A 19858-nucleotide genomic window follows, 5' to 3' on the forward strand; every position below is an offset into this window, starting at 1 on the left:
ACATACCAAAATATATACATATTTAACACACACATATAAATAAAATGAAAATAAACCAACCCCCCCAAACAAAAAATGAAGACAAATCCATTCTAAGCTACATAGAGAATTTGAGGCTAACCTAGGCTGTATGAATCCTATGTCAAAAACCTAAACAGCTCCCCCTACCCCCAAATTAGCAAACTAACACTTATCTACTAGCCTCTTTGAATAAGTAATGTTTCATGATCATGGTCATTAATATGTCAGACCTGATCCTTTGCTTTCTTTTTATTTCTTTTTAAGCCAGTAGACAAAACTGTAAAACTGGTTGTCACCTTGAACTCTTTTTGCCAACTTGTTAGTGAGTAGATTTGATAATTTCTCTGGTACCTGGAGCCTTACACTCATCGCATTGTAATATCCTTCCTTAACTAAAGGCTTAGGACTCCTAACTGGCTTCCTGACCACCCCTCTCAAGTCTGCTACCAGGATTATTTTCAAGCAAAGCTACTTAAAGAAATAGTAGTTCCAGTAATTTTCATTCTAAACCTCCTACTTCTTTTATTTATTTATTAAATTTACTAAATTTATTTTATTTATTTATTTATTTTGGATTTTTTTGAGATAGGGTTTCTTTGTGTAGTTTTGGTGCCTGTCCTGATCTCGCTCTGTAGACCAGGCTGGCCTCGAACTCATAGAGATCCGCCTGGGTCTGCCTCCTGAGTGCTGAGATTAAAGGCGTGCCCCACCACCACGCAGCTTACTAAATTTATTTTATATCCTGACTGCAGTTTCCGTTCCCTCCTCTCCTTCCATTTCCTTCCCAACCTCCCCTCTGCCCTTCTACACCCCTCCCCCATTCACTCCTCCTCTGTTCAGAAAGGGGCAGACTCCCATGGATATCAACAAAACCAAGGAGCCTGCATGGGACCAACCTAGGCCCTCTTCATAGATGTGAAAATTGTGTAGCTTGGTCTACTTCCAGGACTCATAACAGTGGGAACAGAGGCTGCCCCTAGTGCTTTGGCTGACTTTTGGAAACTTCCTACTTCTTAGGACTGTGAACAATGCCTCTGCATGGAATGGCTTTTACACACCTCCCTAGGGTCGTTCTTCCCCTTCATCTTTATCAATGCTTTGTATCACAATAAATTAGATGCCTTTTTAAGATTGTTGATTTTTGTGGCAACTTGACTAGGCCATGAGACCCTCAGATTTAAGGTGTGTGGGTGAGGGTGTTGCTGGTAAAATTAACATGGGGATTATAGACTGAGAGAAGTAGCTTGTTTCCCAGTGGTGGTGAGGGAAAATATTCATCTAATCTTTTGAGGGCATAAAAGAAATACAAAAGAAATAAGTAAAGGACCAAGTAAAGGGGGTGTAGTTGTTTTTGAGGAGGAGTGTCTGGGTTTTCCTAGTCAGGGACTTGAACTTGTTACTTGCCCACTTCTCTGGGTCTTCAGTTTATGCACCACTCAACTTGGAAATGTTCAGCCTCTGTAAAGACTTGAGGCACTTGCTTAAAAATCAATGTCCCTACCCTGTTCATCTCTTTAATATGTATTCTAACAACTGATTGTGGAATGCTCAGCCCTCACTATGTATCTACAACAAGTTGTAGATGTATCTACAGCTCCTATGCTTATAGCTCAGTGGACATCCAGGAATAGAAGATGGAAAGAGTGTAAGAGTCAGAGGACCAGGAAATCTGCTCTGAAATAATATATTCTGTTTATGATAGGGAAGCTGCACCCATGAAATCTTAAAAATATGGTTGGCTAAACAAAATCTGTCTAATGACAGGGCCAGTTGACATGCCAACATGGAGAGGGGAAATCTCACAAGGCCCTATCCCCAGATAAGAACTACAGGGAAGCAATGATGGCTGAGAAAGGAATAATCAGTATTTTCCATGGATGAACCCCCTGATAAGATACCCATTTCCAAGGGTCATCTCTAAACACATAAACATATAAGCAACACTAAATAGCCTCAAGACATTGGATTTATGTATACATATGTGTGCTATAAATATATGCATATATATTAATAATAACTAAAGAAGAAGAGGTCATTAATTTTAGAGAGAATGGAAGAGACATGAGAGAAGTTGGGGGTAGAGAGGGGAAGAAATGCTATAAATATTGTATTCATATATTAAATTCTCCATGAAATTAAAATTAAATAGATTAAGATGCATTCTTTGGCATCTTCCCCCAACACTCTTCCTGAAATAAGAGTTTCTTGTCTTTGCCCTCATAGTCCGGTGTTTTCATCTGATCACTGCACTGCAGCTGCTCCTTGACATGTCTGTTCTTTCCTAGAGAAGCCCTTGAAGACAGGAAGGGTTATCACCCTATTTGTTCCTGTATTCCAGTAGCTTGGAAGAAAAGCAATAGATATTGATTGAATGCAAGACTAACTTTTATACTTAATGAAAATAGGGTGAGATAGCTGTCCTTCAAGCATTCTCTTCAAATTGCTAATCCACTCCATTTTGCAAGAGGAGACTGTGCTAGAGTTTTTCACCAAATGCAAGGCCTTGGGCAAATGGAATGTCTTCACAGTGCCTCAGGTATCTCATTGGGTAAAATGGGAACAATAATAGAATCCATATTATAGGGCTGTAGGAAAGAGCAAATGCTTCGTGCATGGGAAACTTCAAACAGAGCTTGGCATCCTGTAAATGCCTGGCAAATGGGAATTTTGATATTTTATTAGCTCTGAAAGGGAGCTAACAAATTCATCCTGCTTCTCATTTGAGAAAGCTGCTCTCAGATGTAGTCAGTGGCAGGCTGGTGAGAGAGGTGGTCTGTGCTTTCCTTGACTATAATTAAGTAGATCATTGTTGGGTACATTTATTGCAATTGAAACCATGGCAGTACTTAGGTAGTGAAACTATGGAGTGTAAAGACTCAAAGGGTCCTGCCATGAGCCAGAGGAAACTAAAGTTCTGCAGACCCCCTTTCCATGAGCCTGTTGGTTCTCTCTGCACTTCAAAGAGAAATACAGCCCCTTGCACCTTCTCTAATCTCTCTCCTTTTCTGCTTATGCCTCATGGGAACATTTGTGTCTTTTTTAATGCAGCAGCCAAAACCCCATCATGGATATATTAAAGTCAGTGAGTTGAATGGAAATAGACTCTGCTTGGCCATACTGATATCAGACACATGTTCCATATGAGGCATTGGTACAGAGGTCCAGTGTCACCCTGTGTTCTGTGGCCTCCTGCAGTGTGGCCAGAAGTCTTTCAAAGCCTACAAGAAACAGATTAGCTACTGCTTTACTCCCTTATCAGGGTATAATCATTCTGTGATTCTCAAGGTTCCTTTAATGTTAGACTATGGACTGAAAAAGGAGAAGACAAAAATCTCAGTAGGCAAGACTCACATCCTCCTCATTCTATATAATAATTAGACTAAACTATCTTATATAAAAAAACCTTTCCTAAAATACAGATTATGGCTTTTGAATATTGTTTGAGTACAAAGATACATGGTTCCAAATTTTCACTTAGATTTTCAGTTTGGGGAATGGAGGGAGACAAGGGGAGAGCGAGAGCGAGAGCGAGAACGAGAGCGAGAGCGAGAGCGAGAGAGGAGTTACTGATTTCAGTGTGGTAGACATATGATGACCATTCACTTCAGCCACTTAGTCATGAGAACTGTCTTACAGTCTTGGGCATGAGTGCTTGAATGCTTTGCTCACGCTGAGGCTAATTAGAGGCCTTGAGATGCATCCTACTGCTCGGACCCTAGGAGAGACTAGTGATGAGGACACACGAACATTTTTTCAACCTTGGTAAGGTGAATACCTTCACTTACATGACTAATTTGTGAAGACACGTAATTTTCAAGTTTCCATTCAAAATGCCTGTTCCCTTGGAGATTTGGGCTTTATCTTCACAGGATAGTTAAGTCTCTGCAGGCCCAGTGTCTTTTATAGCCTACATTCTTGTGGATTCTCAAGCCAATTCTTGTTGACTCTGTCTTCCCAATGAGAACACTGACTCCTGAGGGCAGATAATACATGTCCTGTTTGTCTAGATCAGCACACATAGCCTGGAGTCTGGCACACAACAGCTTCTCAGTGGATATTCATTGAGTAAATAATGAACAAGTTGTGTTTCTCAAAGATTTGGACCAGATGTGGAATTCTAGGACCCAATTGTGAAGAAAAGCCATTTCCCACTCTGGGTGTTGTTGATAAATGAGGTCTACCTTCAGTTCATGTCAAATGCTTTCCTGTCTTCGAAGGGCTACATGGGAACTGCTTCTTTGAATTTTGGGTAGACTGGTGAGGTTTTGTGTGCAATAATGTTAGTGTCCCCAAAGTTTAGGTAGAACAATATTTCATGGCCCTCACTCTGAAGTCTACAATGAGTTTTATTTTCTGAATAAGTATTGATCTCAGCTTACAAAACATTGCAAACCCATATAATTAAAAAGAATGAGAGCAGTCATCAGTGGGCAGTGCTTGTTTGGGTATACCAGAAGCTCAAGTCTTCAGGTGTCTGCGATTTTATAATTGTACTTGCTTGGAGAGCTTATTAAAGCCTTGCAGGTGCACTGTTTCATCACAGAGTAGTGAACCCTTGAAAGATATGCATAATAAACAGAGTTTGAAATATGTTTTTATTCCAGGCCATATGGTCCTGTCTGGAGCTTCCTGGATCTTTGGGTCAGTTCACTGCTGAAAGATGGGCTTGCAAGGACCCACCTCTCAGAGCAGCTGTCAGAAGCCCCTAGCAGAATGAATCTGCAGTTGCATGATTATTTACTTTATGTGGCTCTCAGACAGAAGCCCAGCCTTCCTCCAGAGCTGAAATGTGCTGAGCGAAGTCTCTTCCCTGAACAGCTTGTGGCCACATCGCCAAGCAGTGTCCTTCCTTGTCCTTAAAAAGCAGACTGGCAAGCCTTGTGCATTAGGCCAGGATGGGCAGTCTGGGGGAGGTGTTGCCCACCTGGGCTTGAACTTGGTGCCAGCAATGTGAAAACTGAAAACATACACAGTTGCATTTTAAAGAAGTGTCAGTGTTCCTCTTTCTCTGCTCTTGGTTCCTCATTTCCCTGCGTTTCTCAACTCTAAGCAATTACAACGACTGCTGCTCTCAGGCACTCTGAGTATTATAGTGGTCGTATGGTGAGTTTGCTTTCTCTTTGACTGTCACAGGAGGTGGCATTGACATCTCTGGCAATGGCTCTTGAGGAGCATCAGCTATGATGTATTTAGTATCCATTGTATACATATAGGGACACCAGAAACTGAAAAGACACTTGGTCTAGGAATTAAGGAATCAGAAGAACGCATTCTAGTTTTCAGCATTCAAAATGCATTTTTCCAACTAGAGGAAGAATAAGTTCTGCATCTTCTCCTGATTACTCAGAAAAGTTGAAGTTAGAAATTAATTCAATCACTTTGGTCGAAAAGTCATTACGCTTTTTAATAACTGCTTTCTGTCCAGTTTAATATCTACATACAGCCATTCTTTGTAAACAATGTACATTGAGCACAGGGATGTAGGATCTATGTACTTCATGACTTCCTGGGGTACAGAGTCTGGAGTACAAGATAGACTTTAAACAAGCAGCTACATGTGTCATATAATGAAACAGAAGTTAATTGTGTCAAGGGAGAAATGGAAGAAAAAAGTTAAGATGGACTTGTAAAGATATAGTTTGAAAGACATAAGTCATTCAGGGTAAACTTCATATTTTCATTTGCTCCCATGTTAAATACTGTGATGATTTTAACATTTACTGTGATATCGACATTCCTTTACTGTGATATCGACATTCCTTTACTACAAACATAGAACATAGAACGTAGCCTTTCACATGAATATGGAAATATTTGCCTCTGTTAATTCTATGTGGGACACCAAATGCTTTCTTTCAAGGCTACTTACTTTACAGTCTAGTTTAGGTGCTGTGGTTGGTTAAGGAACTATTTTTTGTCTGTAGATAGATCAATATTCTTATGGACTATAAAATGATAGCAGTTCTATGACTTTATACAAGGTGTGTATTTTAGGGAAGGGATAAGAGCATATGATTAAAGATGCTTTCTCCAGGAACTCCAGTTTAGACTCCAAAGGACAAAATGCTACCATTCAGATTCAATGCTTTGCCTTAGGAGAGGGCAGCAACCCTATTCCTCAACATCAAAAGATTTTAGAATTATTATGGGAAAACATTCATGAGAAATTCCCAGAAACACATTCAAACTCATACAGAGGTCTCTGAGATATACTGGGAACCAGAGATGGATGTATGGTAGCAGATACTGATGTAGTAAGGAAGCTTTGTTGAAATATCACAAAGTAGGGAGCTCCAGGGAAGTGCAGATACACTATGGAATGAATAGGTGGACAGCTGGAATAACCACACAGGGACTGGAATTAGAGATTGGTTGCCATGAGAGATGGTGTCAACCGGATGAGGCAGATTCACATATGAGGTGGAGACATGAAATCAATGATTACTGAGATGTGGATTGTTCATTCTGGACTTGCTGAGATTCTAAGACCAAGGCAGGGATGATGAAACCATTGTTGTATTGAGATCATGTCAAGACACTCCTTCATTCCTTCTTCCCCCACTTCTCTCTCTGTCAACCTCCCCATATCTCCATTTTATTTTATACTCATCATTCTTCTCCTCTTTACATTTCTCTTTCTTTTCCTTTCCTCATTTTTCCTTCAACAAGTGCTCATTCATCATCAACTTGGGAGATTGGAGGACTATTCATAGGGTGGTACATTTTGAAGAAAAAGGATAAAGCCTTTTTTTTTTTTAAATCACAAGAGTCATCCATCTACTCATTGAGATGAACAATAAAAAAATGAATGCAAAAGCAAGGCATTTCTATTTAATAAGTTATACAAAATTATAGTATAGGAAGATGTGATAAAGAATGGAGCACTTAGGAATCATTTCAATTGGAGCATCAGGAACGATCTGTTAGAGGGATGGATTTGAGTGAAGAGTGGAAGGGCAGCAGAGGCAAAAGAATAGCAGATGCAAGGGAACATCACAAAGGCCATGGGCTAGACATGTACTCAGCATGTTCTAGGAAGAATGAGAAAGCCAGGGTTTGTGAAGAACGGCAAAGAAAGGAAAGGTGGGTGTGGGACGCCAGGTGGAGTCTTCTGTGGAGGTCTGAAAGAATGTGTTTTGCTCTTAGGGGATTGATGTTACAAGGCGCTCCTACTTCCACCTACCTTGTGCTCTCTACACCATCTAGCACTGTACTTCCCACAGTGGTTCTGATCTCTATGCTCTGTCCAGTCCTCCTGTTCAAGATTTGCAATGTTCCATGTCCTTCTGGGCGGAGATCACAGGCTTTGGAGTTAGAGCCTCAGCTTCAGTTGTTAGAATTCTGTCAGCCTCATGCCCACATTTTGTCTTGTTTTGCTTTTCTTATTCTCTTACTTCTGTTAACAGTCTTGATTTCAATTACCATCTCTGTGTGAGGATTCTAAAATTAAAATCACTGTCTCAGACTGTGCCTTTATCTTATATTTGGATGTCGAGAAAAGCATCTTAAGGTCATTATAACCAAGCTTCACTCTATTGTCCTTGCTTCTGTGCCAAAACTTGTCTCTGTCAAGTGTTCCCTAATCCAGAGTGCTGCTAAATCTTGGTGTTTTAATTTGAGTCCATATGGAAGCCACTCACTTCTGTCTGTTTTTACTTACATCACTCTGTCATCCCTCTGACTGAATGCCATCACTCCTACATGCTACTCTGATTCCATGCTTTCCATGCTCAGATCTGTTCTTCCCAGAGGTCACAGGAAACTTTTAAAAGTGTGAACTAGCTAAAATTATTCCCCATCTTAAAATCCCTCAATGATTTTCTATCTCTGTTGGAGTAGAACTCAAAATCCTAAGAGTTTTGGTGACAATTAGTCTTGGGTCTTCCTTGTGAGTTTTTACTGTCATTCTTTTTGGTGCCATTGAATCGATCACCTTTTTAATGTTTTGCTCATGGGCTTTTCCATATCTGAGTTTCCACATGTGCTGTTCCTTCCTTTGGATTGCTCTTGTTTTTATTCTAGAGTGGTGAACATCTGTCATGATCTCTGGCTGCCCAGAATTGGTTGAATATACTCGTTCCACTTGAGAGACATTCAGACCTCTCAATTTTAACTCTGCAAGGTGTAGGATGAGAAGTCTCCAGTTTCATTGGGTCAGGTTGTTATATGATCTAGCAGTTGGATTCATGCATGGGAGAATTTAACTCCAAGGTGAACAGCTGGATAAAGGCAAAGCTTTCTATGTTGGTGAGGATGGAAGCAGAGAGTCCCAGCTCTTGAGAATGACAGTGGTGGTAAGGCCTAGTCTAGGGTACAGCATAAGCTGAGACATAAGTGGCTTCTGGGGTTGAAAGAAAGTTAGTATTTTGGAAGCAAAAGAAACAGTGGCACCTGCTTCCATTGGTCCATTAGCAGTGGAGGTGGTTTCTTCAGTCAACTGGCTCCAGAGCATATGTTTGAGCACTGCTCCTGAAAGCCGCATTGCAGCCCATTTCCCTAGCATACCTCCCTTTATTCTCCATCAGTGTATTTTTTAATCTTCTGTTGTTGTTACCTAATGTCTGATAAAAATCAACTTTAAGGGAGGAAGAATTTTTTTTGGCTCACAGTTGGAAGGCATATAAATTCATCATGGTGACAGGAAGCCCCATGGTGACTGGATATTACTCAAATCTCAATATATCAGGGAGGCATAAGGACAGGAAGTAGGTGGGATGATAAACTCAAAGGCTTACTCCTACAGTGATGCACTTCCTCCAAGTAGCCCCACCCTCTAAATCACTTGGGACACCAGACTATGTGGGGGACATTTCACATTTAAACTATAGTAATCAGTGGTAACCAGTCAGAGTAAGACTCTGCTAAGAAAGAATTACCTTGGCTCATTGTTGGATCCATGCGCTCTATTTCATTAAGCAAAGTGGTCCATTAGCCATGTCCCATACTCTCTTATTAAAACAGGTCTTCTAATTGTGGAGACTCCACGTGTGGGCTTTACTGATACCGTCCTTTTGAGTTTCTGTCCCAACCCATTTATTTGCTGTATGAATCTTACCAAGACATCAGCATCCTTCTCTGTAGAATATAGATGATGTTAATATCTGATAGGTTCATTGCAAAGGTGAAAGGACTTGATGCATAATGAACTTTTGAGATGGTATTCAAACACTCAGGAAATGCTACAGTTGCTTATGTCCCCTCTCTCCTTTCATTCTACTTTTCAGAGACTATGATTAAATGCTTACAGGATGATAACTGGATGAACACCCTTCTTACATATAGGCTGAAAATGTGAATTTAAAAAGTTTAAAATGTCATCATATACTCTGTTTCTTGTTTTGTTTTTTTTTTACTTGACACACATTTATTTCATAAATATAGGATAGGTGTTGCCCATCTGTCCTAGAAATGTCAAGGAGTATACTTCTAATTCCCATTATTCTCTCAACTAGAGGAGCTACAGTCCCACCTGGTATTCTGGGAGCATCACCCAAATTTCCATGTCAGTACCGACTTCTTGTCCTGACCCACAGCTGACCCATTCCCACAGAGCATAACCCTGTCCCAGATGCTGTGTTTTCCCTTGGCACCCAATTTCACTGCTTCTCAGCACTGAGCACTTTGTGCTGACTGTACATCCTCTGAAAGCTGTTGGAAACCAGATGGAGAAAGAGATGGAACAGATTTTCACTCCTCACCCTCCCAGACTTGGAGAGCAATAAAAGCCACAATTGCAGCCACTGAGTAGTGTGTATTAGGCTTTGCTAGGAGTCAAGCCTTCTTCCCAGAGCTATCTGTATTAATTTATTGAATGCTCACTGTTATCCTATGAAGATATGCTAATACCTCCATTTTTACAGAAGAGGAAACCAAGTTCCAGAGGGAAAGAAGGCATGAAAGAGGGTAGACAAGGGACTAGGGGACAGAGGAGCACTTTTGATGTTCCTCTGGCTGGGAAGAACATTGGTTCCTTTAATAGCAACTTTTGGCTGGAGCAGAAGTAACTGCGTAATTAATATAGATGGAGAAATTGTGGAAGGTGATGCAGACATATACCTAGTCTCAGATCAGCTTTACAATTATGAATTTTTATATGATCCCTTTTAATTGCTTGCTATTTGCAGCACCCCCCCCCCAGTGTAATAGAAAGAGTAGGAATAATAGTTAATTAAGAAGTCTGTGGAGCTCATTTCTGGCTAATTGGCATTTTCCTATAAAATATTTAAAAATTAGCTCCAATATTCAAAGGCTCTCTTTTCAGAGAGTTGTGGCTCTTGTTACCAAGAGTTCCTGTCTGTAGGTGGGGCCTTCTATGTTGGGGTGATTTGGGTATTTTCACTAACTCTGCCCAGCTACTAATGTTCACTTGGGGAGAGGTGAGGAGAGTCTTCTTGTGAATCTTTCTTTGTTTAGATCATCCCGATGCCTTTATTTTTCCAAAGAAAGGGGAAGCAGCCTGTGTGCCAGGTCTCCTGCAGGATGCTACCCAGCTAATGCTCCCCTTCCATTGTAATGAACTTGTACCGTTCAACCAAACTGGGAGAATCACGTTTTCAAAGTTAGTGTGTGGGCAATTGCCAGAAAATAGGCTTCAAACTGTGTCCCCAGAAGGCTTTCTTTCTCTGGCTTTGACAGACTTTGAGAGAGATGCTCATAAGCCCCTAGCAAGACCAGGTGGGTGGTTTGGGACTCGGAGCCCTGTTGGCAACCACAATGAAAGCTCATGGTGCATTAGTTTCCCGCGGCTGTGCTAGCAAATTCTCCTAAACCTGGTGACTTAAAGACAACAGAAATATATCCTCTCACAGTTCCAGAAGTAGAATTCCCAAGTTAAGGTGTCAGCAGGAACTGTACTCCCTTCCAGAGGTTAGGGGAGAGAATTTGCTCCATGACTCTCAATTGGCTTCTGGTGGCTGCTAGCAATCCTTGGTATTTCTGGGCTTGTGAACATTTTATTTCAGTCTCCACCTCTACCTCTGCATCTTCTTCCTGGCATTGCTTCTCACTTTCTCTTCTGTTGCAAGGGTGCTTGACACACAGGGATCACTATTATCCAGATTGTTATCTTGAGATTCTTAGTTATATTTGAAAAGACTCCTATTTCCGGATAATATCACACAGAGTTCTTACGCTCCCCCTTTGGATGCCCCTATTTAACCCATTCTATGTGGCGACTGAGAAGATTTCCTTTGATTGAATGGGAAGGAAGGTGGATTTCAACTGAGCAGTGGGATGAAATGCATACAGGCACAGCGAGCATTTAGTATCTCCATGGTCTTTCAGTGGTGATCCATTTTTTTTGTTTGTTTGTTTTAAGGAGTTGCCTGATGGAATTTTCTCTTCCCTTAGCATAGTGCTTCCCTAGCTGGAGTTTCACACATGTCTAGGCCTCAAGCCACCTAAATCTAGGGCTGAAGCACACTGTAGTAGATGCTGGTGCATGTCATTATCTGATGAGTCTCAAACTTGGTTAGATACAAAAACCATCAGGTATTGTGACCATCAATCTTCATTGTCTATGTGACTAGGTTTAGAATGAGCAGAAATTTGTTTTCTTTTAATTTTGTGGGTTCTTGTTGCCATGGCTTCTTCTAGGCTCCTCTGTTTAGACTGCAGATAACCGTCTCGTTATTGTGCCCTTACATGGTCTGGCTTCTGTTCTTGTGTAATCCCAAATCTCTGTGCTCTTTCAGTCTCCCAGTCATTATTTATTTTCTTCAGCATGTGTTCTCCCAACAAATGACCATAGAGGGAAAAAAACAAACTCAGCATTAGCTGAGCATTGTGCTAGGGTTCATGCTATCTCATGTGACCTTTACAACAGCCTTGGGAATAGACCTCAATGTCTCCACTGGCATGTAAGAAATAAGTTTCCTTTCAACTCACAGTATGTCCCTTTCCCAGGTAACCGACTTCAGTTTTATGGGTTGCTAATCCCAAAGAGCATTCAAAGTCGTCTCTCTGCCCTAATCCCAGTAAACCTGGCCATGGTGTATTCTGATAGCACTTCGAACAACTGAGACCTTTGTGAGTTTGTGTGTGTTATCAGTCGGTTCTTTTTTCTTAATTATTTTCTATACCTGTTTGACTATGTTTGATTATCCAGTATGATTATACTTAAATATTTATAATAGAAATTAGAGATTTAGAATGTTGGTACCTCCATTCAAAAGAATTTGGGTGGGCATCCTTCCTTCCATCTGCTTGAGTACTATCAGGGTAGATTCATGCAAGAGCCAGATTTAAATTTTCCTAGTAATTAGGGACTATACTTCCAAATAACTAGCTTAAGTCCAGTCACTGTCACTGTTATCCCGAATAATGTGTGTCTCACTAAGGGTTTCTATTGCTGTCAATAAATACCATGACCTTGGCAACTATTATTAAGGAAAGCATTTGATTGGGGCTGACTTACAGTTCAGAGGTTTAGTCCATTATCGTTAAGGTGGAATAAGATAAGGCCACACCTACTCCAACAAGGCCACATATCCTAATCTTTTCAAATAATGTCACTCCTCAGGAGCCTGTGGAACCCATTTTCATTCAAACTACCACATTGTGGTCGTAGTTTTCTGTGTGGGGGATTGCACGCTAGGCTTTCCACATGACATGATTCTGGAGCTTCAGAAAACAAAACAATTTTCACATTTCCTAACATTGGAAAATTCTATCAGACAAAAGCAGCTGCCAGATATAGGATGGTGGTGCCTACTTGCTCTTTGATTCCATTTGCTTGGAATATGTTTTTCCATCATTTCTCTTTTCCCCCCCCCATCATTTCTCTGAAAGGTGAATTTTGTTTCTTAATCTACTAAGTTGGCCTGTGTCTTTTGATCTAAGAGATGAGTGATGCCATTAATATTTAGAATTATTACTGAAAGGCATTTGTAGATTGCAGTCTTTTTTATTTTTTTTCTGGTTTATGTTCTTAGTTGCAAGTAAACTATGGCTTCATTTGTTTTCTTTCCAGAGTCTCTTGGCCATGCTTATTCTTTTTTTTTTTTTTCTGTTTGGATCATGGAAAGTTTATTTTTCTCTTTCAAGTATGGCAGCTGTTTTTGCTGCATCTAGTAGCCTAGGTTGGCCATCATTGTTCTTTATAACTTGCAGTACATTGTTCCAGTCTCTTCTGGTTTTCAGAGTTTCCACTGAAAAGTCAACTACTATTCTAGTGGGCTTTCCCTTATATGTGACTTATAGTTTTCTTCTGTACCTGTAAATATTTTACAGTTATATATATATGTAGTGTTTTAACTGTAATATGCCATGGGGTCTTTATTTGGTCTTATATAGTTAGTGCTTGTTTCTTGTATCTGTATGAGTATGTCTTTCTGTAGTTTGGGAAAGTTTTCTCTTAGGATCTTGGTGAAAAAAAGTAGTCTATGCTGTTTATCTGGGAATCTTCTCTCTAGTCTATGCCCATAATTTGAAAGATTTGATCTTATTTTGTTGTTGTTGTTGTTTTTTGTTTTTGTTTTGGTTTGTTTTGTTGACAGGATTTCTCTGTGTAGCCCCGCATGTCCTGGAATTCTCTCTCTGTAGACCAGGCTGGCCTCAAACTCACAGAGACCCACCTGCCTCCGTCTCCTCAGTGCTGGGACTAAAGCCATGCGCCACCACCTCCCAGCTTGAAGATTTGATCTTTTGATGGTTTCCTACATTTTCTCTATGTTTCTTTCCTGTGATTTTTTTTTTAATTTTCTTAGCTTAGTTCATCTAGATCCTCTACCTCATCATTAAATCCTAATATTCTATCTTCTTCTTGATTCTTTCTCCTTGGAAGACTTTTCTCTGGGTTTTCTAGTTGGGATATTGAATTTTTTGATTCCATCTTAATTTCAGCTTACAGTTCTGTACCATGAATCTTAAATGGTCTTGTTAATAAAAATAAATCCAGAGCCAGGTATTGGGGTGAATGCTGAATGATCAGAGAGACAGAACCAGCCACAGCTACTTCACCTCGCCAGTTCCTCAGCTGATCCTGTTTCCTCAGACTGGAAACCTCTGAGTCCTCATCCAGAATGAATCTCAGCTGAACTGCTGCTCTAAAGCCTGAAAGCTTAACCAGCTAAATGCTTCTAGTTTCTGGTCCTCATGCCTTATATACCTTTCTGCTTTCTGCCATCACTCCCTGGGATCAAAGGCTCACTTTCTGGGATTAAAGGCATGAGTCACCATGCTTGGCTGTATCCTTGAACACACAGAGATCCAGGTAGATCTCTGCTTCTGGAATGCTAAGATTAAGGGTGTGTGCTACCACTGCCTATCCTCTATTTTTAATATTGTGGCTGTTCTGTTCTCTGACCCCAGATAAGTTTATTAGCGTGCACAATATTTCAGGGAACACAATACCACCATACAGTTCTATTTCTTTTCTTTTCTTTTTTTAAAGACTTATTTATTATGTGTACAGTGTTCTGTCTGCATGTATGTTTGCATGACAGAAGAGGACACCAGATCTCATTACAGATGGTTGTGAGCAACCATATGGTTGCTGGGAGTTGAACTTGCTCTTAACTGCTGAGCCAACTCTCCAGCCCCACAGTTCTATTTCTTTGTTAATCAATTTTCAAATTCTTTTAGATATCTTTGTTATTTTATTCAGCTGTTTATATATATTTTCTTGGACATCAGTGAAGCAATTTTGTTATCTTCTTGGAATTTAGCAAAGTGTTTTCTAATGTCTTTCTCAAATTCTATGATAAATCTTCCATACAACCCAGCTATACCACTTTTTGGCATACTCCTAAAGGATTGAGTATTCTACTTTTCACATACTTGTTCAGTGATGTTCATACCTGCCCTATTCAAAAATAGCCAAGAAATGAAAACAACTTAAATGTCCTTCAACAGGTAAATGTATAATGAAAGTGGTACATATGCACAGTGAAATGATATCCAGGTTTAAAAAAATGAAATTTGCAATAAATAGACAGGTATATAAAAGACTATATTGAGAGAAGTAACCCAGATCTTGAAAGAAATGCTGTATATTCTTTCTAATCTGTGGTTCATAACTTAAAATTCTCAGATGTGAGTAACCATGAGAATAGGAAAATATAAAGGGATCATAGGTGAGGTTGGGGGCTTGAGAAGGGAATAGCAGGATGTAAGTATTATGAAGTGGTAAATAGAAAAATGGGCATGGGGCTCTCTGCTAGCTAGTTTTATGTCAACTTGACACAACCTAGAGTCATCTAAGTGGAAGGAATCTCAGTTGAGAAATTGCCTCCATAAGATTGGACAAACCTATAGGGATTTTCTAAATTAGTGATTGATGGAGGAGGTCTTAGGATATTGAAGGTGGTACTACTCCTGGGCTGAGAAAGCTGTGAGAAATAAGCCAGTTAGCAGCAATCCATGGCCTCTGTATCAGCTTCTGCCTCTAGGTTTCCTCCTGGTTTGAGTTCTTGTCTGGCTTCTTTCAGTGAACTGTGACTTTGGACGTGTAATCTAAACAAATTCTTTCCTCCCAAGTTGTTTTTGGTCATGATGTTTCATCACAGCAATAAAGACTTTAACTAAGACAGACTCCAACTTGGGAGGAGGAAGAACTACAGTTATCTGTGGGTATAAGGACACACATATTTAGAATGTAGTTAGGGGTTATGCTGTAGGTTCTCTGCCAAGACCTATGACTATAGTAGCCATGGGCAGTTGCCTAGGTTGCAAGTACCAGGCATTGTTTTCCTCTTGACAAAGCCTTAAAGCCAAGTAGAGAGCTGTTGGTTAAGCATGTTGAGTACATGAGGGTTATTTGGGTTAATGTTTGCCTTCATTCTTTTTAGTTTGGCTCTTTCTAGACAAAGTATGTATAGTATACACAGATATTTAATATACAGAAAATTATATATATACATACATATATATATATATATATATATATATATAATGTGTGTGTGTTGCTTTGAATGTACAACTATGCAGAATATAGTGCTAATGTGGGATTCTTATAACTAGAAGGGCTTAACTGGAAGTAAGCCTAAAAAGTTTTATCCCTGCATCTCTTAACGGTATTGTTCCATATTATACTCTGACTCTACAATAGGTACCATTTTTATCCTAGCATGCTGTGTAGCTGTCCAAACTCCTATTGGTCTGTGTTGACTTTGCCTCCAACTCTGGTTAAAGAAAGCAAGCAAATTCTCAGAAGTGCTTTCTCTCCTGCCAAGATCTGGGACCTCATAAATCATGGTGACAAGAAATGTGATGATGGTCTCTTTCCGTTCCCGAGGAGATTGGGAGAGGAGAGGCGTGCAGGTTCCGGTGTGGTTTTGTAATTTTTCCCAGTGATGGCCTGGTGAGAAGGATTCCAGCAGGCTAGCTCCTGAACCTAACTAGGTAATTCTCCACTTGAGTGTTCCTGCAGTGAAAATGCAGAGACATCCACCAGTGTCACTCGGGCAGTTTAGCGCTTGCTGCTGCACTCCTGGCAGTTAACAATGAAATTGTCACGATTTCCCTTTGTTCCCTTCCAAGCAGGCAGGGCTTCATTTTTATCCCCTGCTTTAGCACATGAATCAGTCCTTTTGTATATGATCAGTGGGACTGTGTGTGTTTTTCAGAAACTGTCTGGCTTTGTACCTGGCAGGCTTTCTTGTTGGGCTGTAGTAGTTCTACAAGTGGGAAAGAAAACATGCATGTTCTCACATAGCCCCAGACTGATTTACAAAGCAAAGGAGATAACTGTTTTCTATCTGAGTATTGGGCTTTTGTAGTTTTGAGACAGAGATGTGTCATTTTGTACTTAAATTGGATTCCTAAAAAAAAATTATTAAAAGAAAGGGCATTTTCCATATTATTATACTTGACAAAGGCAGAGGCATGCATGCAAATGACAGCAGATAAGAGAAGAAAGGATGTCTCATAAGTATTTTTAGTCTTGTAAGGCTTAATGTGTTTGAATGTTCTGTATTTTCATTTTCTAAGCGTAATTTCATTTAAAAATGTCAACAGAACTTGGCTTAATTCTTTCCCTACACCATTTATAAAACACTCTCTAATCAAAACACGTTGCTTGCCTCTTGGTACAACTGTATCTGGGGTCATGCATCACATAGCCTGTCAGGGATATTTTGTCTGCATAATATCTGACTCTATAAACACAACTCTTAAGATTTGAAGACCTACAGATATATAGTAGAAGAAATGTACAGTGTTCTTAATAAACTTGAAAAATACAGACTGATATCAAAGAAAAAATGAGAGTAGAGCTTGATTTGATAAATATTTAGTTACAGGACTCACTCTGGATGAAAGCAGTCCCCAGTGCAATTAAAATCTGATTTATTATATGAATGTTCATTTTCTCCTTGCTTACTGAGGGATATGGCCATCTTGTTAAACAAACCAGCCTTTCACTTCATTTCTGAATGGAGAAATGTGTCTTAGTGGGTCATAGACCCGGTTCTCTGACTGTGATTTTCACAAATAATATGCTCAATGCAAAGATTCACATAATCTCAGAATTCTGAGAGACATAAAATAGTAATTAAAAATATAAGCTATTCCCTATCCTAAACAATGAAAACTATTGGGAAATGATTTAGAGATTTCTCCACACTTTGGTCTCCTAGCACATAGTGAAATGATGAACTTAGAGAACATACATAAATTCTAGAGAATATTGTATTTATGTACATGAGCAGTTTTGGCCCAAATGATCCATGTTTTTAGTTTTTCTTTCCTTTTTTGTTATTTGAGAATTCCAGACATATATTTATAATGTGTTTTGACCAAATCTACCTCCATTCCCTTCTCTTTAATTTTTCCTGCCACTCCATCATTTCCCTTCCTAACTCAATGTTTTATATTTTAACCTACTTCTCTTAGAGTTTTTATTGCTGTGAAGAGACACCATGACCATGGCAACTCTTAAAAAGAAAATATATCCATAGCACCCCACAAGATGTTGAAGCTGCCATCACCTTGATTTAGGACTTCTTGTTTCTTTGAACTATGACAAATTATTGACCATTATTTATAAGCTACCCTGTTTTTGTTATAGTGCTACAGTGGCCAGTAACAGAGGTTGCTATGATATTTTTAAGCTTTTCATACTTACCTGTAGACATGGCCAGAGCTGTGTACTCACCTTTTTCAGTTTGGTGTATCTGATTTCAGAGTTATAAGACATGTACCAGTTTGCTCATGGGGATATAAGGGACAGGCTTCTTTGGGAATGCTACTGTCATCTCTTCCAACTGACCAATTGGTTTTTCTCAGCTATTAGAAGCTATACTCTGATGGTGGATGTGTTTTTAACTGAATACACTTCTGAGTACTGAGTACTAGGAGAGAGAGAGAGAGAGAGAGAGAGAGAGAGAGAGAGAGAGAGAGAGAGAGAGAGAGAGAGAGAGAGAAAACACTGGAAAAGGCACTGAAATGTGCATTAAGAGAACAAAAGAATGAAAAAATGTCAAAATGACTGATTACATTATTAGAATAATAAGTAACTTCTTTTAATTTTGGGATAAGTCTTCACTATGCCATCCAGGATGATCTACAATTCATTAAGTAGAACCAACTATCTGTGAACCTGCATCCACCCTCCTGTGTCAGACTTCCTCTCAATGCTGAGATTGTGGGTGTTATGTTACCCATGCCTGTCTGTGACTTAACTCCTTAACTGAAACTCGTGCTCAGGTCAAGCAGAAAACTGGAAAGGGGCATTATTTTCAGTGACAAAAATTCATTTATGCTCTGGTGTAGGACTTGATGCTTTGATGATGGTACATACTGTAGAATAACTAAATCAAGCTAATTAACATAGGCATTAGACCCCAAATCTAACTTTATTTCAGTGTTGTATCTGTGGTTAAAAAGACAAAGAAGAATTTTGCTTATCCCCACTGAGATCCCTAACAGAGTAGGAGAAAGAAGTGCCCAGTGTTCCTCAGTGATATTTGTTCTCAGAAATGCTAATGGCTCTTTCAAAAACCATTTCAGCTATCCATGTTGATGAAGTCAACCTTCAAGTATACTGTGCATGGTCACTTCTGGATAACTTTGAGTGGAACAATGGGTACAGCAGAAGATTTGGCCTCTTCCATGTTGATTTTGAAGATCCTGCTAGACCTCGAGCCCCGTACAGGTCAGCCAAAGAATATGCCAAGATCATCCGAAACAATGGCCTGGAAGGCCCTCTGTAAGGAAGGCAACTGGGAAGTGTCCTTTGCAGAAGCCGCTGCTGCTGGCAAGTTGGAGAGCTACTTTGGTGATGTTGTCTCGGATAACCTCAAGTTGCCTCTGTTCTCAGTGTTTTGTGATTATAAAGCCTGGATCCTAGGAATGTATCCAATGAGAACCTCTATTTGTTATCTGTATTTTATTAGAAAGTGTTATAGATAGTGAAACAGAGAGTCACAGAAATTGATTTTCATTAAAAAAAATGCTGGATATATTTGGAAACTTCAATTCTTAGAAAAATTTTCTGAAAAAAGAATGGTAAGTTTATGAAGATAATGCACTGTTGACTTGTGGCTCTAACAGCAGAATTCTTCTTATAAGGGTAGATTTGTGCACCTGCTTACTTTGGGTACATAGTTATTTTTGCTTAGAAGATCTCTGTTAGTGTTTGATTCATTAAAATTTCCAGTATTTAATCTAGCACAAAATAGCAAAACTAAAAGCCACAGTATACATTTTGTCCAACAAAGGAACTGATAATATATTTAATGAAATGTATTTGTTAATGTGTTTACAATGCATTTTGTTAATGTTTTGTTAAATATATATCTTTCTTTTTTCTAATGAACTTTGGAAAATAATAAAAAAAATGAATTAAGCTTGAATGGAAGGGAAATATTTTGCTTTGCCTTGCTTTGTTTGGCATGCC

General features: G+C 39.4%; 1 protein-coding gene across 1 annotated transcript in view; it reads left to right on the top strand.

Annotated features, from left to right (window-relative positions):
* The window catches only part of LOC131920626 (cytosolic beta-glucosidase), a 140180-nt gene extending 120530 nt beyond the window's left edge, over positions 1-19650 (top strand). The window contains exon 5 of the mRNA XM_059275046.1: positions 18970-19650. Coding sequence (XP_059131029.1) covers positions 18970-19172 — 203 coding nt within the window. The 3' untranslated portion in view covers positions 19173-19650. The remainder of the gene's footprint in view (positions 1-18969) is intronic.
* The last annotated feature ends 208 nt before the right edge of the window (positions 19651-19858 follow it).

Source organism: Peromyscus eremicus, chromosome 10 (genome assembly GCF_949786415.1).
Source record: "Peromyscus eremicus chromosome 10, PerEre_H2_v1, whole genome shotgun sequence".
NCBI classification, from domain to species: Eukaryota; Metazoa; Chordata; class Mammalia; order Rodentia; family Cricetidae; genus Peromyscus; species Peromyscus eremicus.